Source organism: Larus michahellis, chromosome 4 (genome assembly GCF_964199755.1).
Source record: "Larus michahellis chromosome 4, bLarMic1.1, whole genome shotgun sequence".
Classification (NCBI taxonomy): domain Eukaryota; kingdom Metazoa; phylum Chordata; class Aves; order Charadriiformes; family Laridae; genus Larus; species Larus michahellis.
In genome coordinates, this window is record NC_133899.1 from 52,787,447 (window position 1) to 52,807,928 (window position 20,482).

At 41.1% G+C, this 20,482-nt stretch overlaps 1 protein-coding gene across 1 annotated transcript; it reads left to right on the top strand.

Moving 5' to 3' along the window:
- Positions 1-3,456: 3,456 nt before the first annotated feature.
- On the top strand, positions 3,457-15,167 carry MED6 (mediator complex subunit 6). Its single transcript, XM_074584817.1, has 8 exons — positions 3,457-3,646; positions 7,475-7,634; positions 8,662-8,753; positions 11,332-11,414; positions 12,118-12,226; positions 12,697-12,812; positions 13,589-13,616; positions 14,222-15,167. The coding sequence occupies exons 1-8, from the start codon at positions 3,625-3,627 to the stop codon at positions 14,350-14,352; spliced, it is 741 nt and encodes a 246-aa protein (XP_074440918.1). The 5' UTR covers positions 3,457-3,624; the 3' UTR covers positions 14,353-15,167.
- Positions 15,168-20,482: the final 5,315 nt, after the last annotated feature.

The window sequence follows — 20,482 nt, forward strand, 5'->3', positions numbered from 1 at the left end:
GAGTGCTCAGCACTTCCATTCCTGCATCCACCGGAGATAACAAACATTGTAAATTAGGGGCAGTCTCTTATGGTATATGCACGTGTAGTACCCATCAGGGGGTGGCATAGTAGGATGAGATTTCTCATTAACTCTGATCAGAGCAATACATAAAAATAATTCCACCGGGCGGAGGGTGACACTAAATGACGTCCAAACACTGGGGCATGAAAAGGTGCCAGTTTTTATCCAAGTATTTTATGCATTTTTAAGACACACGAATGGTATATGTCTAAATAGGCAACGCTTAGGGTGACATTAAAAGCAGCGTGCATAAATTCCTCATTTTACCTGACAGCTTTTGTTAGCTCTCCATCTATAATCCACACCTCCTGCTAACAAGGACAGAACCGCAATACTCATTAGATCTCTGCCTTTGGAGGAAGCCAAGTGAAAAAGCCCTAGACTTTTATGCTGCAGTAGAAGGTGAAAATGTTACCGGATGAACCATTCTTTCCAGCAGTGCTTCAGCTAGTCTCACCATGTAATTGAAGATTTATTGTGAGCCATCAAACCCCATTATTTCCCATCCAGGAGCCTTTGCTTTTCAGCCCCTCACTCATCCAAAGGCATACTTGCTGAGGGGAGGTGCAGAGTCAGCAGGAAAGATGGACAACGTGAATAATTTAAATGGAGGTTGAGTTTCCATTTGCTACTGAAGAAAAATGGTTTGCACAGATATAGAACGTGACAGGCCATCAGAGATGCTCCAAAAGGGCGGCTGTTATGTCTTATGGCATTTCTGCTCCCCGGGACTTCATGATGGGCATATTTAAATGCTTCGTTTCAAATGGCAACCTATCATAATATTATTTGGAAACACTCTGCTATGGGTAATGCTAGAGAGATATGTTTGGCAAAGACAGAAACTTCTAACAAGTAGCAGTTAACTAATGAATGGGGATCTGCAGCGTGCGCGCATGTGAATTACCCGGTGGAAAGGTATGTTATACAGAATATCATTGAGTAGCAAAGACAAGCACTCAGAAATAAGAAAACTGAAAAATTAAGGTTAGCTTCGATTTTTAATGTAGTTGTGCCATTAAAGACTATCAAGTGCCATTTTTCATGGCTTTCTTCTGTACTCAGCATTAAGGATGGATGGTGCTCACCTTTTCAATTCTTTGTTTTCTTCTACTGTTCAATCTTAATTATTTTTTGCTCATTAAGCAAATCCTATTTTGAAGCAGGGATTATTAATTTCCTCATGACACTAGCCACCATCATTATATTTTGGCAGATATTATAGCATTTATTTTCACAAACCACTCTGAGTTAAGGAACTTGTTAATCACCACCCTTTTGCGGCACAGAGATTACAAAAATCTTATTTCGGGTGCTTAATCTGAGAGGGATTTCAGACATCTCGACTTTTCAGAGTGCAGAGAATTATAAAACACACAAAGCATGACCACCTAACTCCATTTGCAGTGAAGGCTCGGCACATCTATAAATCAGATCCGTGATGTCAGTCTGCAACAAATGAGGGACTGAAATTACTGGACAACTGTGAAACTGTGTTAGTTGAAAAAACTCAATTAATATAATGTATATCTATATCACTGGCAAGAATAGAGTCCAATTCTCCAAAGCAGCATTCTTCCGCCTTAACAATTTGATCTTGTCATTTTCTGTAACCTTCACTTGATACCTTGACATCTTTTAACATCTGGAACACGTAAAGCAAGTGTTCTGCAGGCAGCTCTCCTTCACAGAAAACAAACCCAGTATATCTGCAAGTCGTATCCTGACTCTAATGTATTGAACGAGACAGGAGTCCTGGAGGTAAGAATAAAGAAAAGTATGTGGTTATGCAATTAAAGTCCATCTCCTAATGTATCAGTACAAGAGGACGGAATGAAGAGCAAATAAGCAGTGTCAGCTCTGGTTTGACCTAACTTTATGACTGCTCTCATATAATAATTATATCCCTTTCCTGTACTTCATACACACTGTACACATCTCTCTAACAGAAGGGGGAGAAATTCCATCACCAGTTACCACCCTGACGTGCCATCAGTGAGGTGATAACCTCCAGGCTCTCTCCACAGCCCCTGCTGCTCCCAGTGAGGGAACGGCTGACCCCAGCAGCCCTCCACAAAGGCTCAGGCGAGATGGGCACATGGAGCTGCGCTAGTGGGACATGGGGATATCGGGCACTCTGTATGGCAGATTGGGGGATTCTGGTTGTCAGTCTAGATAAAAAGCTTGTAAATCTTCAGTGTGTGTATTTCCTTACACCCACCGAACGTTGTTCTTCACCCTATAAATGATCAGTGATACCACTTAAGAGTCAAAATGCCAAGGACCAAACCTCAGGACAGGAACCATGCAGTGTTCTGATAGTGCGATCTCAAACATCCAGTATTATTCCCACATATAATCTAAATCAGGGCTGCCCCAGCCAGCTTGACCAAGATGGGTGTGATGCTCAGCAGGAACCTGCAGTCCATGTCTCTTTCACTTTGAAAGTGACTGGCAACTACCAGAGGGCCAACACAAGGTGAAAACAATTGTAAAATGCCCGTATCTCTGTTTTTGAATGCAGAGCTCAGAATTAGCATTAAAAATGCATTTAGTTTTCGTCATTAATGCCGCCATTCTGGTTAGGCATAACTCACGGGTGATGAGCAGGTCACCTTGTGGTTGTGGTGGGAGGCTGGTGTAGCACAACCTTTTGCTTCACACTTGTTTCCCTGGCCAGCATCAGCATGCTGGGACAAGGGACATTCTCCCATCCTACTCCACCCCATCCCACCCCATTGCACGTCATCCCATCCCATCGCACCTCACCCCACGCCATCTCATCCCACTCCACTCCATCCCATTCTATCCCATTGCATTCCACCCCATCCCATCCCACTTCACCCCACTGCACCTCATCCCACCCCATCTCTCCCCATCCTACCCCATCCCATTCCTTCCCACCTCACCCCATCCCATTCCACTCCGCCCCATCCTCTTCCACCCCATCCCACCACACCCCATCCCACTCCATCCCATCCCACTCCACTCCACCCTACCACACTCCATCCCATCCCACTCCGCTCCACTCCACACCATCCCATCACACCTCATCCCACCCCATTGCACGCCATCCCATCCCATCGCACTCTATCCCATCCTACCCCATCCCATGCCATGCCATGCCATGCCATCCCACTTCACCCCACTTCACCCCACCTCATCCCACCCCATTTCCCCCCATCCTACCCCATCTCATCTCATCCCATCCCACACCATTCCATCTCATCTCACTCTATCCCATCCCATATCACCCCATCCCACCTCACCCCATCCCATCCCACTCCATCCCATCTCACCCTATCGTACCCCACCCCATTCCGCTCCACTTCACCCCATCCCACCCCGCTCCGTGCCATCCGACTCTATCCCACCCCATCCCACGCCAGGGCCGGCCGAGGACGGCCTTCGTCGCGGCTGCCCCCGCCCCTCCTCCGGCCGCTCCGCCCCGGGTGGCGCCGCTCTGCTCTCCCGTCTCTCTTGCCGGCGCCGCTCTACCCCGCTTCCGCTCCTCGCCGCCTCCCGCCGTCAGGCCGCCGGGCGGAAGTGCGCGGCGCGGCCATGGCGGCTGTGGATATCCGAGGTAGGGCCGGGCTGGCTCTGGGCGCTCGGGGCGGCTCCAGGCTGTGTGTGTGTGGGGGTCGCTTTCGTGTCAAGCTGGGCGGGCGCGAAGGGGTGAGCTCCCTCCGTGAGGGAGCGCGGCGGGACTGTCAGCCCCGGGGTGGCTGCGGCTGAAGGAGGAGGTTGGTGTCATGGCCACTGTCCTGGCTGGAGGCCGCTGTGCTAGTAGCGGTCGCTGCAAGGAGCGTCCAGGTTCCTGGACGATGAGGTGTGGCCAAAGGTGCGAGGATTATAGAGCTGCTTCCTTTGTTAGTGCTCTGTAGGGGCAATGGAGCTGCTAAGTTTGTTCGTATGTCTTTGAAAACTCCATGCAAGAGAGTTCCATCATGTTGCTAATGCGGCTATGTCACGGGAAGGAACTGGGAGGAAAAACTGTCCAAAAATCAGTTTTCTTGGGCATGAGGCAGGCCAGGAGGGTGTGCTCAGGGCCACCTGGGACAAACAAGTCTCCCTTCTGGTATGCCACTGCCTTTTCACGTGGAACGTGGAGGTCCTTGGGTGAGATGGTAACAGCTCAGGGAGGGAACAGCTTACGTTAAAGAGCTTAAAGAGAATTTTAGCTCTGGACTGTGGAGGAAAGCAGGGAACACTGGCACGTGTGGGATTTGCATGAGACCAAAGCAGTGGGTTGGGCTGGTTATCCTAACAGTGCGTTGGGTGGATGTGGTGAGGCAGACCGGGTGTTAGAGAAGCCAGAAAGAAAGATGAAGTAACTGAGAACAAGAAAGGTTTGCGTGAGAATTCAGGGACATGAATAGAAAGAGAGAATGTTTTGAAGAAGAAGGGGTGATACTTGAATGAAATATTAAAGGAGGTTTACATTGTAAACAAAATACAGGTTAGATTACTGTGAAGAGTTTGAACTTTGAGAGAGGAAGGAGGGGGTTGAGACAGCAAGAGAATTATTTTTCTCCATAAGAGTATCTGAATGGAATCACATTGAAAGCCTGTGTGGTGAAGTCTCAGAGAATGACCAAGAGCAGGTATTCAGGGAAAGCTCATGAGGGATTAATTTTGAAAATGCCACAGAAGTTTTCTCCTTTTTATTTTTCTTCAAATTCTTAACGATGTCTGTGGTCCTGTTTGCTTTTCTGACTGCCTTGTTTTGGATTGCAGCAAGGAGCTGTGTGGACAATTAATGGCAGGAGTGCTGTATTAAGTTATTAGTTGGTGTGAGAACCTTCTGACTTTATCCTGATCATTTAAGCTCCCTCAAAATCTTGTATCTAATATGGTTCATGATATTCAGTTGAATTTGAAGTGTACTTCTATTTTTAAGCGATCAAACTGATTTACTGTTCCTCTTGGTTTGTCAAAGCCTGGTGTTGGGCTGTCCAGCCAGCAAGGCCAGGTACAGCACATTGTGCGACTTGCTCCCCTCTCGTTTTTTGCCATGGTTTGCTGGCTTGTCTCCCAAATTGTCTTGACATTCATGGCAGACTGGCAGTATCGTTACAAGCACTTTACTCTTGCATCTGTGATGCAAATTCCACAAAAAACGCTTTGAACAAGATGTCCTGGTTTTGAAAGGAACAGGGAAGCAGGAACACCATCCTTTCTTCCTCATACCCAAAATAAACATGAGTACTCCCTTCTTATTGGGAATAACAGGCATGTCAGGTTCATGGTTGATTTTGTTTGTCCTCCCCTTTTTTCCAGGAGTAGTTTAAGAGAACAATCTTGCTAGTTATAAAGGCAATTATAAATATTGGTACTAAGCAGCTATGGATAATTGTCCTCAGCTTTATAGTCAGTTTTATGATACGTTTATCGGTCCATGTACAGCATTATAACTATATATATATATGAAGCTTGTCTGACATTCTTCCTGAGAAATCTAGTTACTGGTAATCATACAAGCAAGAGAAGTTTGTATTTGAAATGTAATATGAGAATTTATTATGGCAAGAATGCATGTTGGGAAGGAAAGCTTGTCTTTTGGTTTTGAAAGGCATTTAGGAAAATAAGCTCTACCACAACTTAAGTACTTAATAGTGGATCTTAGTGCTGTGTTTCTGAGATTTCCTTTTTTATAGCGAGGAGAGAGAATAGTGTATGTGAAATAATATTAATGTCTCTAGACATTCCCCCAAGCCCCCACCCTGGGCTCTATGAAAGAGTTAGGCTGGCAGTTCTGAGATTAACAAGGCAAAATGATTTACACGTGACTATTTATGCTGTGTTTTTCCGGGTTTACTGGGCAGCTATTGTTTCTTTATTAACCATTCCTCAGAGAAGCTGCCAGTAGTATATGAGCTGACACTTTTGGAACTGATCCAGTCATCCTTGAGCTTGCAGAGTTGTCACAGAAGTAAAATATTCACAGTGGAATGATGAGTGGGAGTTCTGGGTATGTATATAATGCGTAAATGTAAGGGAATGGTTCCTGCAAGGAGGGAATTTCAGTTCTTCATTCTTTAGTGACTTCCCATCGCTTCTGTTTTTTGATTCTAAACAACGCATGCACATGCCTTCGTTTCCTGCTTTCTTGTGTCTTGAAAATTTTATTTGCTGCTGCTACAATTTAAAATGGATGAATTTCAGGGTGCTTTTCAAAGTACCTCATGGGTGTTCAATGTTAGCAGATTTGTTGATTGTGGAACCAATTCTTGACACTGGTTTCTGTGGTCTGTTTGAGGAACATCATTTTGCTGTAGTGTGATAATAAAATCCAGGGATTTTAATTCAAATGTCCCCCAATCTGTAGGAATTTAACTGGCATATAATGATTTGCAGGTTATAGAGTATGTTTCATTTTAAAAACTTGCTCTTTTATATAATTGCTAATACTCTGTAGTTAGATTTCTGTAACATCCACTGAGTTATGGAATAAGTAATTTGCTGCAGGCAATTTGGCAGATTAATTGTGGAGTCAGGAGCAGAATCTCTTGTTCAAGAGTACTGGGAAACATCTGCCCAAAGATAGCATCTTTGTGTCTGCCATTTCGGGGTTTTTTGTTTATTATAGATTTCACCCACATAAAAAATAATAATCTTTGAAACATAACAGTATCAGCTGCTGGGATAGCATAATGATATGCATTTTAATAACAGAACATCTTAGAAATGTTACCGATGCCACTATTTTGTTTCATTCAGTAGCTTACTCCTTGGCTTTAGCAAAAGAAAACTCTCGGTTTAATTAATAGATCTCTAGTCTTTTGCCTATTTTTCAGCATCGTAGTTTACAGTTCGGAAACTATTTTTGTAAGAAATAGCCTGGTTATGTTTAAAACAGTTTCAGATTTAGTGTGGGGTGTATCACTTCCCCCCCTGCCCCCGGTAATTCTATCTTTAGTTTAGTAAATTCAACTTACTTGCCAGAGACCAAGCTTTCAAAAGGAGCCATGCTTTGGATTGTCTTTCTACTCAGCTAATGCCGTGGTTCATAAAATAAACTGTATATAATACTACTGGGTAGATGTACTATGATAATATTATATGCTAGCTAATTAGCTCCCACGAACACAGCACATACACGTGTGCACGCAGACCCTGTTCACGTTCTTGAGGCATAAAGGTATGCCAGCAGCTACTGGTCAAGGAAAGAAAAGTGCAATAATAAAAAAAGGCTATATTTCTATCATGTTCCTGCAACAGAACTGCAGAACGTTAAAGGATATCAATTATTATTTGAACTCTACGAAACACATTTTTAATTAGAACTGGTTTATGTGAGGCTGTGTTCCACATTCCCCTGCTATAATCATTCACTGGTGGCAATTTACTCCTGGAGGTATTTGTAGTGTTTCTGGCTGCTTTGGTACTCAGTGTAGATTTCTCTTCCCAGATAATCTCTTGGGAATTTCCTGGGTTGACAGCTCCTGGATTCCAATATTAAACAATGGGAGTGTGCTGGACTATTTCTCAGAGCGAAGTAACCCATTCTATGACCGAACATGTAACAATGAAGTTGTCAAAATGCAGCGGATGACCTTGGACCATTTGAAGTAAGTTATAATTTGGAACTGCTTCCTGTGCAATGTGCTTTATCCCTCCATCCAGAGGCTTTGATGGTTGAATGGAAGCATGTTGGAAACCTCCTTCTATTCTGTGCTTTTTAGTCCCACTGCTTGCCAGGGAGCCCAGATTTTTTTTTGGTGTTTGTGTATCTTCTACTTCCTCTTATGCCATTTCAAGGAGGTGTTAAACATGAAGGATTCTATGTATGTTCTGAGATTCCAGTAAATCACCTTTTAGATGCTTGTCTGAATTAAAAAAGCTGTCTTCTCATCCTCCCAGCTCAACAGAACCCGAGTATTGGTAATGCAGTTAAATGTTTTTCTACGGTGAATAGGGTTTATGTTAGGGGATACTTTGAGTTCATAAATAGTTTGTGTTTCCATATCCTGCTGGCTGTGTGCCATAATTAGTACATAATTCCTCTGAAGAGCTGGCTTTTTAATATGGATAATAAAAGTAGTGAGTGTTGTAAATAAACTGATCACAGATGGTTGTGTAATGAGATTGCAGCATGTGCAAGTTAACTTTTTTGCAGTTCTTCATCTGCTACACTGAGCACAAGTGAGATGTTTGAGAACTATTTAAAGGCTCCGCAGTATGATAGGGAATGTGGAAACTGAGCTTAAAGTTCATCGGTAAAGTCACTTGTGCTCAGATGTGGTTGCAGACAGGCTTTCTCATCAGACGCACCGATGATCACATCATACACCTGTCCTTTGTTTCTGTGTTTATGTGACATCTCTGTGATGATAGATTATCTTTCTTGCTATTTATTTGTTTGCTAACATATTCTACTTAGATGTTGTGTCAGGTTGTTGTAACTCCCTTTGTATATGCGGCTAGGTTTTCGTAGCCAGCTCAGGAAATTCTATGCCTTTATTTATTGCACGTTATATGGAAGAGCTTCGAAAGCATCAGAACTTCATCCCTTTACTGCGAGGCGCTTCGGTAGCTCTTCACATCCTACAGATTTCACTTTGAGGAAGATACTTATTCTGGTTGCTTCATTTTCAGCCAGATGGTTGGAGTGGAGTACATCCTTCTTCACGCTCAGGAGCCCATTCTCTTCATTATCCGAAAGCAGCAAAGGCAGTCTCCAACGCAAGGTAGGGTCACTCAGTTCTTGTCCCTGTTGAGAAGGCCGATCAGTTAGTTGCTTTCGTCTGCTCCCAGTTTGTGTTTAAGCTCTTCTGGTTCCCCTTCTCTGCCTTTATCTTAAATCCAAATAAAAGGGTACGTGGCTTTGTGGTGGGGTGGAGATATTTTATCTAGCAGTGACCTCTAGTGTGCTAATAGCGGGGATTGCCATCTTGTGGTGAAATGTGAAGAGTGCAACGAGAAAGTGCTGCCCTATGGCATATTTTGCCATGGGAAACTGGTAATAGCATTCGTGCCATGTCGTATTTATCTGTTAGGCTATGCAAGAGTTTTAATTTTAATTATTTGAGTAAAAGGCTAACGATATCTTTGCTTGGGCTGATGAGCTTAGTTTAATTAGAGCTAATCATCTGAAGTGGCTAGTATGTAATTTATTTATTTGAGAACCACAATTTCCCTTAGTTAGGAAGAGGGATCATTCATACTCTGTTTCTGTCACGTCACTCTCTTGCTCTGCGTTATTTCCGCCTTCAGCTGTGGATTGGTTGTACTCCTGAGTAGGGTCTTGTCAGTGGAAGATGATGACCTATGTGAAAAATGACTATGAGAAAAAGCAAATGCTTGTTGTTTTGGTTATTCCTCTTGAGAACTGAGTATTTTGAAGCTTGGAGGGAATCTTGTGGCAACAGCACCACTCCTTCTTACAGTGTCACTGATGACCTTTCTAAGTTTTAAATGATATACCTTAGCTTTTTTTTTCATTTTCATGCGACTGGCTTCATTATTCCTTTTAAACCTTAAATTTGTTTGCATGTGTGTGATTAATTAAAAAAAGTAACCACATTTCAATAGTTACTGGACTGTCTTTTGTGTTTACTGCATGTATGTGTAAAATAATTTAGGTTATTTCAGAGTAAGCTTTACAGAAAAGAAAGGCAGGGTTAATGCTAGTTGTTTCTTAACTTTTTTTTTTAGTGACTTAGGCTCTGCTTATGCATTTTGGTCTTGTACAGGACTTTGCCTTTTCTAGCAATGCTTTGTATTTGCTTATGTCAGGTCATGGCCTCTTTATATTGCAGTTCCATACTGAAAAAAACATACGATTCCTCCTTTAACAGATTTTTTGGGTTGTTTCTTTATCAAAGGTATTGAATCTAGTTTTCAAAAGGTGAGCGTGAAAATACCACGAAGCCCTCAATTTCCTATTTTGAGGCTTTTTAGTTCAAGGGTAGAATTGAGGCTTCAACAATACATGCGTTCAGACTTTTGCTATAATGCAAATGTATGTTTGGTGGAACTGAACCGGGACTTGTTTGGTAACATTTTTCCCATTGTGGCTGTACAGTTTGTGCTAGGTACCTTGATTGAGTTGCATAGTTCCCTAGATCAGATTTACCCAAGTGTTTCCTTTTATCATGGTATAAATATTAGTGTATTTGGACATGAGAATGGGGATAGAAAACTAAAATTTAATGAGTTCACAGCTAGTGTTGAGTACCCGGGTAGAACTGCTGCAGGCCTGTCTTATGACTTCTGTGTGTTTTTTAAAAAAGTGTATTTATATTTTAAATTCTTTAAGCTGAGTTTTTGCCAATTTGAAATGATTTTGGAAAAATGTTTAGATCAATGACTAGGGAGAGTTACTTGTCTAGAAAAGTAGGCCGCTCTGGTACAGAGCAGTGAGACAGTAAAGCTGCTGTTCCCTATCTTGCTCCACTTCTAAGGAAACATTGAGAATCCTCTTTTTTTTGAGGAGAAGTGGGTACTGGCTGTAATATGCATCCAGCTGTCTTGGTCTGTTAATTTAGGCAGGTGTCCAAGCTCCATAAATTGCAAGTACTGCATGAATTGGGTCCTGTCAGTAAAAAGGTTCAGACAGAATGTGTTAATACAGATGGAGGAACTGGAACAAATGTGTGCGCAGGTGAGATCTGTAGGAGTCTGAAGCTGTTAGCATTGCTATACTTTCTCAATTGAAGAATGTTTGGCAGAGGAGGCAATTGTGATGTTCATTAGAGCTGCAGTGCAGAGGAATGTCAATTTGTGATCGGTCAGCAGAGGTTCCAAATCTGACTTAGCGAATGCCTTTGGAAGGTAGTCTTTTTTTTGGCAGAATATTATTAATTTAGAAAGGCACGCTCTATGTGTGCTTAGCTGCCATTGGGTCTGGGAAATCTAGCTAAGAGGACTGTACAAGTTGGAGAAAGTTTGGCCGGAAGAATCAGATCGTATGATGTTGTGAGTTTCTACTGGTAGCAAAGGCAAGTGAAACTACTTCCAGTGCAATTCATTTGACTCCTGTTACGTAGCTCTGAAAACCCCACCTCTTGTAAGGTCAACTATTTGTTTGCTGTAGGACAGGACTTTAAGCTGATGCTTTTCTATCTCTAAAGCAGACCCTATTCTTTTTTCCACTTATCAGTCTGTGGCTAAGGTGCAAATAAAGCACCTTGAAGGAAAACGTTAGAAAATCTGGTGATGAGATTAATGTTGCAATTTCTGCTGTTACTACTGAAATTCAGCAACAAATACACAGTCTTCAGCTAGAGTTTTAAATTGATTCTGCCTTTTTTTTCCTCTCCACAGTTATTCCATTGGCCGACTACTATATTATTGCTGGAGTGATTTATCAGGCACCTGACTTAGGGTCTGTCATTAACTCCAGAGTTGTAAGTGTTCTGTGCATTTGATGTATACCAGTTTGTATCTGCTTTTACTTTTAGTTGTTCCCCAGGCTGTTTAAATCCCTCCTTCACTGTTTTGAGGAAAGATCTTGTATAGTATACAGTAAATTAAAACAAATACCACTGGTTAATATGGTGTGCATCCCACATGGAAATGGAAGATTTTGGGAGAGTGCAGTATGGTCCAAAAAGTAGGATCCATTGTTGAAGGATGAAGAATCAGAATAACTGAAGCTACACAATTAGCAGAACAGCATGAGGTTCAAATAATCAAAAGAAAAATTACATGACAGATCCATGTGAAATAGTAATTAAATACATATTCAGTGAAGCTTGCTTTGGAATGTTAAGGTAACATGATGTTTCTCTTTAAATGAGACTTATTTTTTTAAGTTGATGTGATACTTCTTTTTAAATTGGATACTCAGGTTTGTTTTGATTTCTTCTGTTCTAGTAAACTACTGCTTTTGTAAATTTTTCTCTGTCATTTTAGAAAAGCACTTCAGAAAAGGTCTTGTAAGAGCCTGTTAAAGAGATAACATTCTTGGTCCAAAAATAGATGTCCCAAGTTCCCTTCCCAGAACAAAAATGAATATAGAATACTAGTTTTAAAATCCCTGCTTTCAAAAACTTATACTATACTTTCTCCTTAATTTCTGAACACTTGTGTTCTTTCTTGTTCCAAAAGCTCACTGCAGTGCATGGAATTCAGTCTGCTTTTGAAGAAGCAATGTCCTACTGTCGCTATCACCCATCCAAGGGCTATTGGTGGCACTTCAAAGATCAAGAAGAACGAGGTATGGTTCCTAGTTGCTCCTGCGTACTTTGGGAGAGGAAAGGTAATGTAGGCAAAAGCTTGAGGCAATGAACAGTGATGAGGTTAAGTGTCTGTCTGTGTGACGTGTAAGTTAGTGCTCCCTGTCAGGTGGAAGGGATCTTGCTCTTCTATGCTGGTGGGGATGAACATCGATGCATGGGTGGGAGGCGAAAATGGTGAGCTGTGCGTCAACAAAGTGGGCAAGTCTTCAACCCACTGGAGACCAAAGTACATTTTCAGAAGCCACACCAGTTTGTCAGGAGGGAAGAATTGTCATTAATCTGTCTTCCACAAAAAAAAAACACAAACAAAAACCAACAAACTGATGTCAAAGGGAAAATGTAGGTGAAATTTAGAGGAGAGAGGAATAACAACTTGTCGTACTACAAAGAGCTGCTACGAGAATAGAACTTTTAATATAGCTTTCTCTTACACTTCTGTGACTTGCAGAGAAAGCTAAACCAAAAGCCAAGAAGAAAGAAGAACCAAGTTCTATTTTCCAAAGGCAACGGGTAGATGCTTTGCTTTTGGACCTAAGACAAAAGTTTCCACCCAGATTTGTTCAGGTATGACACTTATAAGTCATAGTATTACCGTAACTTACTTGGAACTTAAGGCAGTCGTAAGTACTTGAACAGATGAAACTGCATGGGAATTTTCTGTGCTTTCTGTAATGGTAACATGGATTAGATAATAAATTTGAAATGGAAGGCTCTGATTGGAGTGTAGGATTCCCCTTTGTAATTGCAGGAGTTATTAAGACCTTGGCAAAACTATGATGGTGATTTTTTTTTTTTTTAATACAAATTCCTTATCTAATCACAGAGGATCTGTTCTTGTCAGCTATCAGATTTTGCTGCCGCTTCCAGTTTCCTGCTTTGTGAGTTCAATCAAGCCACCACAGCTGTTTTGATTTTAGTTACTCCATTGTTCTGGGGGCTCATTAATTCACGTGGAAATTCTTGGCATTCTGTGAAGTTGTTGTGATTACCTCTAATTGTCTCTAGTAGTCATTTGTTCCACCAGGTCTTCTGCTTGGGAGAAAAGGAAATTATGTTTACAGCATCTCACAAAACTATTTGCTGCTCAGATATGGGAAAGACTGGCTAACTCCGTATTTTTTGCTGTAGTGCTTTTCACTTGTCAGAGGAAAAACTGGATGTTATAAAATGTTAATTTTATTTTGTTTGAAGTGTATTTAGTGATCCCTTCTACCCTCAACTCTTATGTATAAGGGTGCATTGCTTGGTTTATATTCCTAAGTGAATAGTAGGAAGGGTTAAGAATTATGACTTTGGTTCCACTGATGTGTTATTGTATCTTTTTTCTTCCTCCTCTACAGCAAAAGCCTGGAGAAAAGCCTATCCCAGGTAAAACTCTAATATTCTCACAAGACTTAAAAAATAGGCTCTATATAGCAGTATCTTTCAGTTGCCATATAAGTTCCTCGCTGCGGCTACTGAGGTGGTTAGGAATTCTGGCATTACCTAATTGCGTAAAGTATTAGGTAAGAGCAAAGTACTAGGTAAGGGCTCTCTGTGACAGCCAGAGTAACGTGGAAAAAATGTGTATTCTACTCTCGTCCTTTCTATCTGTAAAACAGTGTTGCCTGAAGGTCTGAATGCAGGAAATGGTCTTTGAAAGTAGGAGGAGGGTAAAAGGGTGAACGAGGGAACAGTTTAGTCAGTCCAGCTTCTTAGTGATTTTTTTGTATGGTGTTACAAGCTCAAGGAAGCATGTGAAGACTTTGAGTTGATCATAAGCAACCTCAAAACAGCAAGAGCATGAACTGTATGTCTCCAATCCATGCCACTTTTTTTTTTACCTGTACAGGTATGAATTTAATCCGTGGTTATTCCTATACCTTTGAAATTAATTTTGCCCCTTTGACATCAATAATGTTTTCTAAGTACTCTGAACAGTAATTTAGGAATAAGATTGGAGGTTTAACTTTCTTTTGCTGTTATTTCTTAAGTGGATCAAATCAAGAAGGAACCAGAACCAGTCCCTGAAGCTGTCAAGCCAGAGGAAAAAGAGACTGTAAAGAACGCTCAGCAGAGTGCTGGTGCTAAAGGACCACCTGAAAAACGGACAAGACTCCAGTGAAGGCAGTTGTTGTTACACATCTGGATTAGTCAGTACGTGGAAAACAAGAGATTCTTGCTCCCCTTTTTCTATATTTAAGTTCTTCAACTGAGACTGACAATTCAGGGACTGAAGTCCCTGTAACAGCTTTTTCTGTAGAAACTTCTCATGCAAATGTTAATGTCAAGATGTGAGCTGCCTCAAAAAAGGTGTTTTCAGTCTTCATCTTGTTTTGAATGTTGGCTTCTGGGAATGTTTTTTACATGAACATATTTTGCAGCCTCCTGAAATCTTTACAAACTCTTGCATCCCTTGTGTCTTTGTTTCTTATGTAAAAAGAAAACCTTTTATATAACCTCCCCCCTCCCTGAACTCTTGGCAAATAAAAGTCCTGGCTGCTGGAATACCTTTCTTAAATGCTTACTTTGTTAGTAGCAAATATGCCGTATGTGTTGGCAGCATTTTTTTTGCTTGGGTATCAGAATATATCATGTGCTATTTTGAGGAAGAAAAGTTCATCTGAAGGATTTAGGCTGCCTGCTATAAATTGCTGTGCCTTTAGTATGCTTGGGGTACAGATAAGAGATTTGATAACTGGAGGCTCAAATCCATGCAATTAGATGTCAGACTGCTCTCAGTCTCTAAATGGTCTTGGGCATTCATTTTACTTAATGGCTAAGCTGGTCTTTTGTTATAAAAGCTTGTGTTCTGTGAGCAAGATTTATGATGGCATAAACCAAGCTAAAATATCTTGCTGTTGCACACTTGGTGTAGCTGTTTATATTTCTCCTTTTTTTTTTTTTTCTTCTGAAACTCAAATATACCAATTGCATCTCTTCCTTTGTGCTTCTAGCACTTTCTTGCTGCATCTGATCACCTGGGTTAGTCATCTACCTTTTAGACCTGAGGAGGTAGGGTGCTGGAAGAGAAGCGTCATTGACAGCTATACACTTTGCTATTTAAGCACGCTGCTTACACAAACCATTTTTTCTGCAGTAAAATTAGAAGTCATCCATTGCAAAGAAATGACTACTGGTTTGGTTTTGTTTTTTTCAGTGAAGTAATGGAGCAGTGCTTGAAATAGTTTGATTTATTTTCACAGCTGTTACCTGCTTTCTTGTAGTAAACTGTAGTAAGCAAGGAAAAGGTCTGTATAGCAGACAAAATGTGGATAGGAAGGAAGACTAAGACATGCTTAGATTGCTGTGTCAAAATTATTTTGAGGTTAAGAGATTTTTTCCTGTTTCAGCAACTAATGAACAGCTCTGACTGGGTAGCTTATGAATGATGGAAAGATCCATGTAATTTTTGCCCTGTAATGTTAAATATGTAGATAAGCCAATAGGTGTTTGTTGTTGATGCAGGTACAGACCTAAAATTGATGTATTGGAGTACTTAAGTGTGAATTAGCTTCATTTCATACCATGTAGGTCAAGTTTGAACAGCTGTTTCTCCAAAAGTCGATATAAGTAGATAATAAACTAGTGTGAACTTTTAACTCAAGTGAAGATATAGAAAACAGTTACTCTAGGGTGCTCAAAACAAGACAGAGCTAATTATTCAGCATTGAATAATTACAAGGTAATGTGAATATGCTTAGAACAAAAGGGTGTTGATTCTTTCTTGTATTAAAGAAATTCCTCTGAAAGCAAGGAGCTCAAGAAGCACCAAAGCTGTCATCTCATCCACCCCCATGATGGAAAGAAGGATCTCCAGAAATGAGGCATGAGTGGTGAGGAACCTCAAGCGTCCTTGCTGGATTTTTGATATTCAGAATAAAGTCCTTGGAAATGACCATTAAAGGAGCTGAATTTCTCTCTAGTTATTCATATTACTAAAAAACTGATTGTCATTTGGAAAAACTTAAGCAAGAAAGATGACTTAGGCTGCACTGCAATGAAGATCTAGGTTTGATGGGGTTTTTTTGAGGGAGAAAAATTTACTTACACACGAAGGAAAGATTTAGCAGTACTAGCAGAAGAAAGATATCTTGCTTGTTGCTAAAGTCAGCTGTGGTCAAAAATGGAAGCTAGCACACATAGTATGAGCAAAGTATTCTATCAGTCACTGGACTTCACCTGAAATAAAGTGTGTTATACAGCTCTGTGCCTGAAAAAGAATTCCGCTAAAGCACAGGGATTTGAAGAACGGCAATAAAGTGAGTAGGAGAAAAATTCTCCTATGAAGCTATTGGGAGGACCAAGACTTTAGTTCCTTAGGAAAGGAAAGACAAATGCTGAATCTTTATAAAACTGAGTACTGTGAAGCAAGTAGGAAAGTAGAGAACTCTTGTTCTGTCTTGTTGTATAAGAATAGAGGGACAAGTTACTGAAGGTTTATTGGAGTTACATTTAGAATGAATCGTTATAATCCATGCTCAGAATTTGAGATGATTCAGAGGTGAGGGTGGACCTTGAAGAGCTGACTGTCCTCACATCTGCATCTCTCAGCAGTGTTTTTGGTTTCTGCAGAAGTGTCTGGTATTGGTTAGTGTCAGAGGGCATTAAAAAGGATGGACTTCTAGTCTGATCCAATCTGAGTTAAAGTTCCAGCATCTAAGCTCTTGGGAGGATAGAAAATGGCTTCCATGCATGAAACTGCATTTGAATGTGATAAGGCTCTTCCAGGGGAATGATGTTTTCCTGAGAGAATTGTAGTACAAAGCAGTAAGGGATGTTACCAATGAGTGTGTCGATTTCTTAGTAGGTCTCCTTCAATGTTGAAGGTTTGCTGAATGAGGGACTGAAGTATCTTCTGATCCTGTTACCTGCTGACAAGATATTCTAAAATAATTTTATCAGTTATGTAAGCTTTGATATTAACTTACTTAAGTGACATTACGTCACTTACTTAAGTGACATTACTGTTAAATTCCAAGTAATTTACTGCCAAAAAGCTGTTAAGCAGCTATCTTCTAGTCAGTAATATTTTTCAGTGTATGGGAATCTAAGCCTTTTTCTTCCGGTATTTATGCACCATCTCTTGGTTTGGAGCCTGAGCGCCAAAGTCCAAAGTCCTTCAAAGGACTTTCAATATTTGTAAAGCTTATAGATGAAAGGGAAATAAGCAACCAGTTCTGAAATTTGCCCTGTGAGTCACTTTCTTTTGCATAAAGGAGAAATTTGGTTGTACAGGAGAGCTAGCTCTACTTTTGCTCCAAAATAATAACCATTCAGACTTTAAAAGGGCTTTTCTTGGCCTAAATCATAGGGTAGTGGGATCTAAAAATGACCTAGAAGCATTCCCCTGAGAGCCTGAAAGTGCATGTAAATGTGTGTATACACATGAACAGATACACATATATGTATATACATGTGCATCTGTACACATATATGCAAAAATCCAGCCAAATTGTAGGATGAGGGGCTGTCTAGCTACCTCAGTTCACTATGTAAAGCTAATGGTGTCTCAGATGCAGTAGAAATACTGGGTTTTGAAGGTCTGACCAGGCTACGTGTTATTCTCGCCCATTCCCCTTTGCCACACTGTCCCCATACTTTGTATTTTGGTAACCTTTTCCTAGCAAAGAAAGTTAGATGCCATTTGCACAGTCAGTATATGTTGTTTGCCAAAGCAAGCTGTACTTGGAGCAAGGTTAAAAGGGTATAGACAATAGGAGGGACAAGGCAAAGGGGAGAGATTAGCTTTATTTTGAGACATGGAGGTTCCCTGTGAGAAAAATCGTGAAGATGTTATGCAAATAGATTGTGGTTTCACTGAACCGACAGATGGCTTCTGAACAAAAGGTGATGTGATACACTTTTTCAGGGTTTTTTTGTATTTTATCAATGGCAAAGCAAATTATGATAACTAGGCATTCAAGGTTCAAGATAGTTTTTCTTTTTTCTTGGAGAGGAAGACGAATTTTTCATAAAGTGTTGCTTTGGTCCTGCAGTCATGCACAGAATGAACAAATGGTCACTTAATGCAACAAATGTCCTTCTGTAGCCTAATTTGTATCATAATTGGGTGGATGGATTGGTGGGGAGAAATTTTCCCAGTGGGATTAGCTACGATGTATTATTGATCTCTCAGCAATCAGAAGGCTTCATTTCTTTCTGCCAGGACAGTGGATTTCAACCTGTGGTCCACGAGGCTGCTGGTGTTTTGTGACTTGTTCCTAAAGACTCAACAGAAGGTAAGTGAGAAAAGTAAACCTCTTGCTGGTAGAATTCAATTCCATAGGAGCTTGCACCTTCACTGGAAATTTTAGGGGGCTACAAGATTGAAAAAAAAATAAAAATGAAAAACACTAATGAATCATGAGAAAGCCAGTTACACCTGCCAAACAAATGTTTCTGCAATTGAAGTAGCTACTGATTGCTGTGATATTCTTTCCCTGCTCTACTGTAAGGTCAGTCATTTTTTTTTCCAAACTGTTCATTGTCTCGTAATGGGAATCTTTCCCTCCCTCCTCTTTGGTCTTTACCTGATCAGCGTACAGAAGTGCAAGGCTCTGATAGCCTGAACACAACAGTGTCGTCCCTTTTTATGTAATCTCGATGCTGAAGGGCTTGCTTGGGTGCTTAACAGTGTGTTGCAAACTTACGTGAATGCTTTCCCTCAGGAGTAACCTGCCATGAATGGAACCACAGTATTTTGTAGTCCTAACTATATAGTTATGTTTATATTAAAAGAGAAGGTAAGTTGTAGATAACTTCGGGGGGCGGGGGGTAAGACATGTCTCTGCTCTAGCAAGTTGGCAGAGTGCTTTAGTAGGGCCTTTTCTATAACTTAAGGAGTGGTCAGAAACAGAAGTATGCATTTAAATGCTACAGACGCTGCACACAAAGATTATGTAACAGGATTTTTCTATTATAGTTATTGTGGTCCGAGTTGTATGTATTTCAAAAGAGTAATCTGATGTAGTTCACAGCCCTGGAATGCAAACCTGATACTTTAAAAGTAGCGAAAAGTCATTCAACAACTAACTGCACGTAAAAGGTTTTACAGAAAATAGTTCCTATAATTTTAAAACTAAAACTAATACGAAAAAAATATCTAAGTTAACACAGGTAATGAGTTTGTTCACTTTTAGGTAAAGCAGTAATCAATTTCAAACAATATACAATTGTGGATATCTAGCAAGATCCTTCTAGATGGATATCTAGGCAGATAGTTCTAGAAGCAGGTGTCCTCCTGTTTTCATTCCTGTAATCTGAGGTACTGCATTACACGCTGTACACTACTCATGCTGGCCACGCTTGCAATGAATGATCAAAGTGCCGATTCACAGAATCTGAAGCCCCTTTGAACAACTATTGGTACACTCCACAGCTGTTAGTGAGGCCTGCCATGGGCTGAGCTCAAGGTACCAGCCCACTTGGGACCCTGGGGCATGAGGCAGCTGAGGGAAGCTCTGAGCACTCTGCCAGCTGCTTCTGTCACTGCTCGGCCTCCTGAGGGGCAGTGCCTCTCTCGGGCAGTTTGAAATGTTAAGTGTTGCCACGTGTGCCAGGGTGATGGTCAGTGCCGAAAGGCAGGATCCTTGAGATGGAGATGGGGTGGTGTAAGGGTGCACCTCCTGCAGCTGAGAAAGTTAAGGGTTGTAGCAGGTTGGACTTTATCCCAGACATGCTTTCAGTGCTGAAAAGAAAGTTGTGAAGAATTGCCAAAAGATAACAGCTGTGGCTATGTCAAATCCCAGCACTATGTGCCAAAAACCCAGTGTGGATAGCTGTGCTGCACAGGATGTCCTGTTTTACCACAATCCAGATTAGTGTTTTATAGCCGTGTCCTGATAGAGCTCTTCCCTAGAACAGGGATGGCAGCCAAGTGGTAGATGTACCTGTAAGCCCACTCGCTCTCTTCCCTGTGGTCTGCAGGCACAAACCTTTAGAAAGACCATGATGTGGGAAAATGGCTGTTGCGTCAGTGATGTGTGTAAATTTAGGCACGTTGTTGTAGGCATGTAGCAGCTGTGGCATAGATAGGCTTTATGCTTTTATACTTGGTGCCTATTAGTTTGCCTCTGTATTATTGAACATAGTGGAAGTGAATTCCTCTCTGGTTTTATCTTTTTTTCTTGGTGTATGTGTGTGTATAGCTGTAGTAGTTGTAGTGAGGCACATGCTAAGAAAGGGCACCAAGGAGTGCTGTGTCCTAGTAACCAGCTAGGAGATGAGTATTTCTGTACTTCTCAATTTCAGAC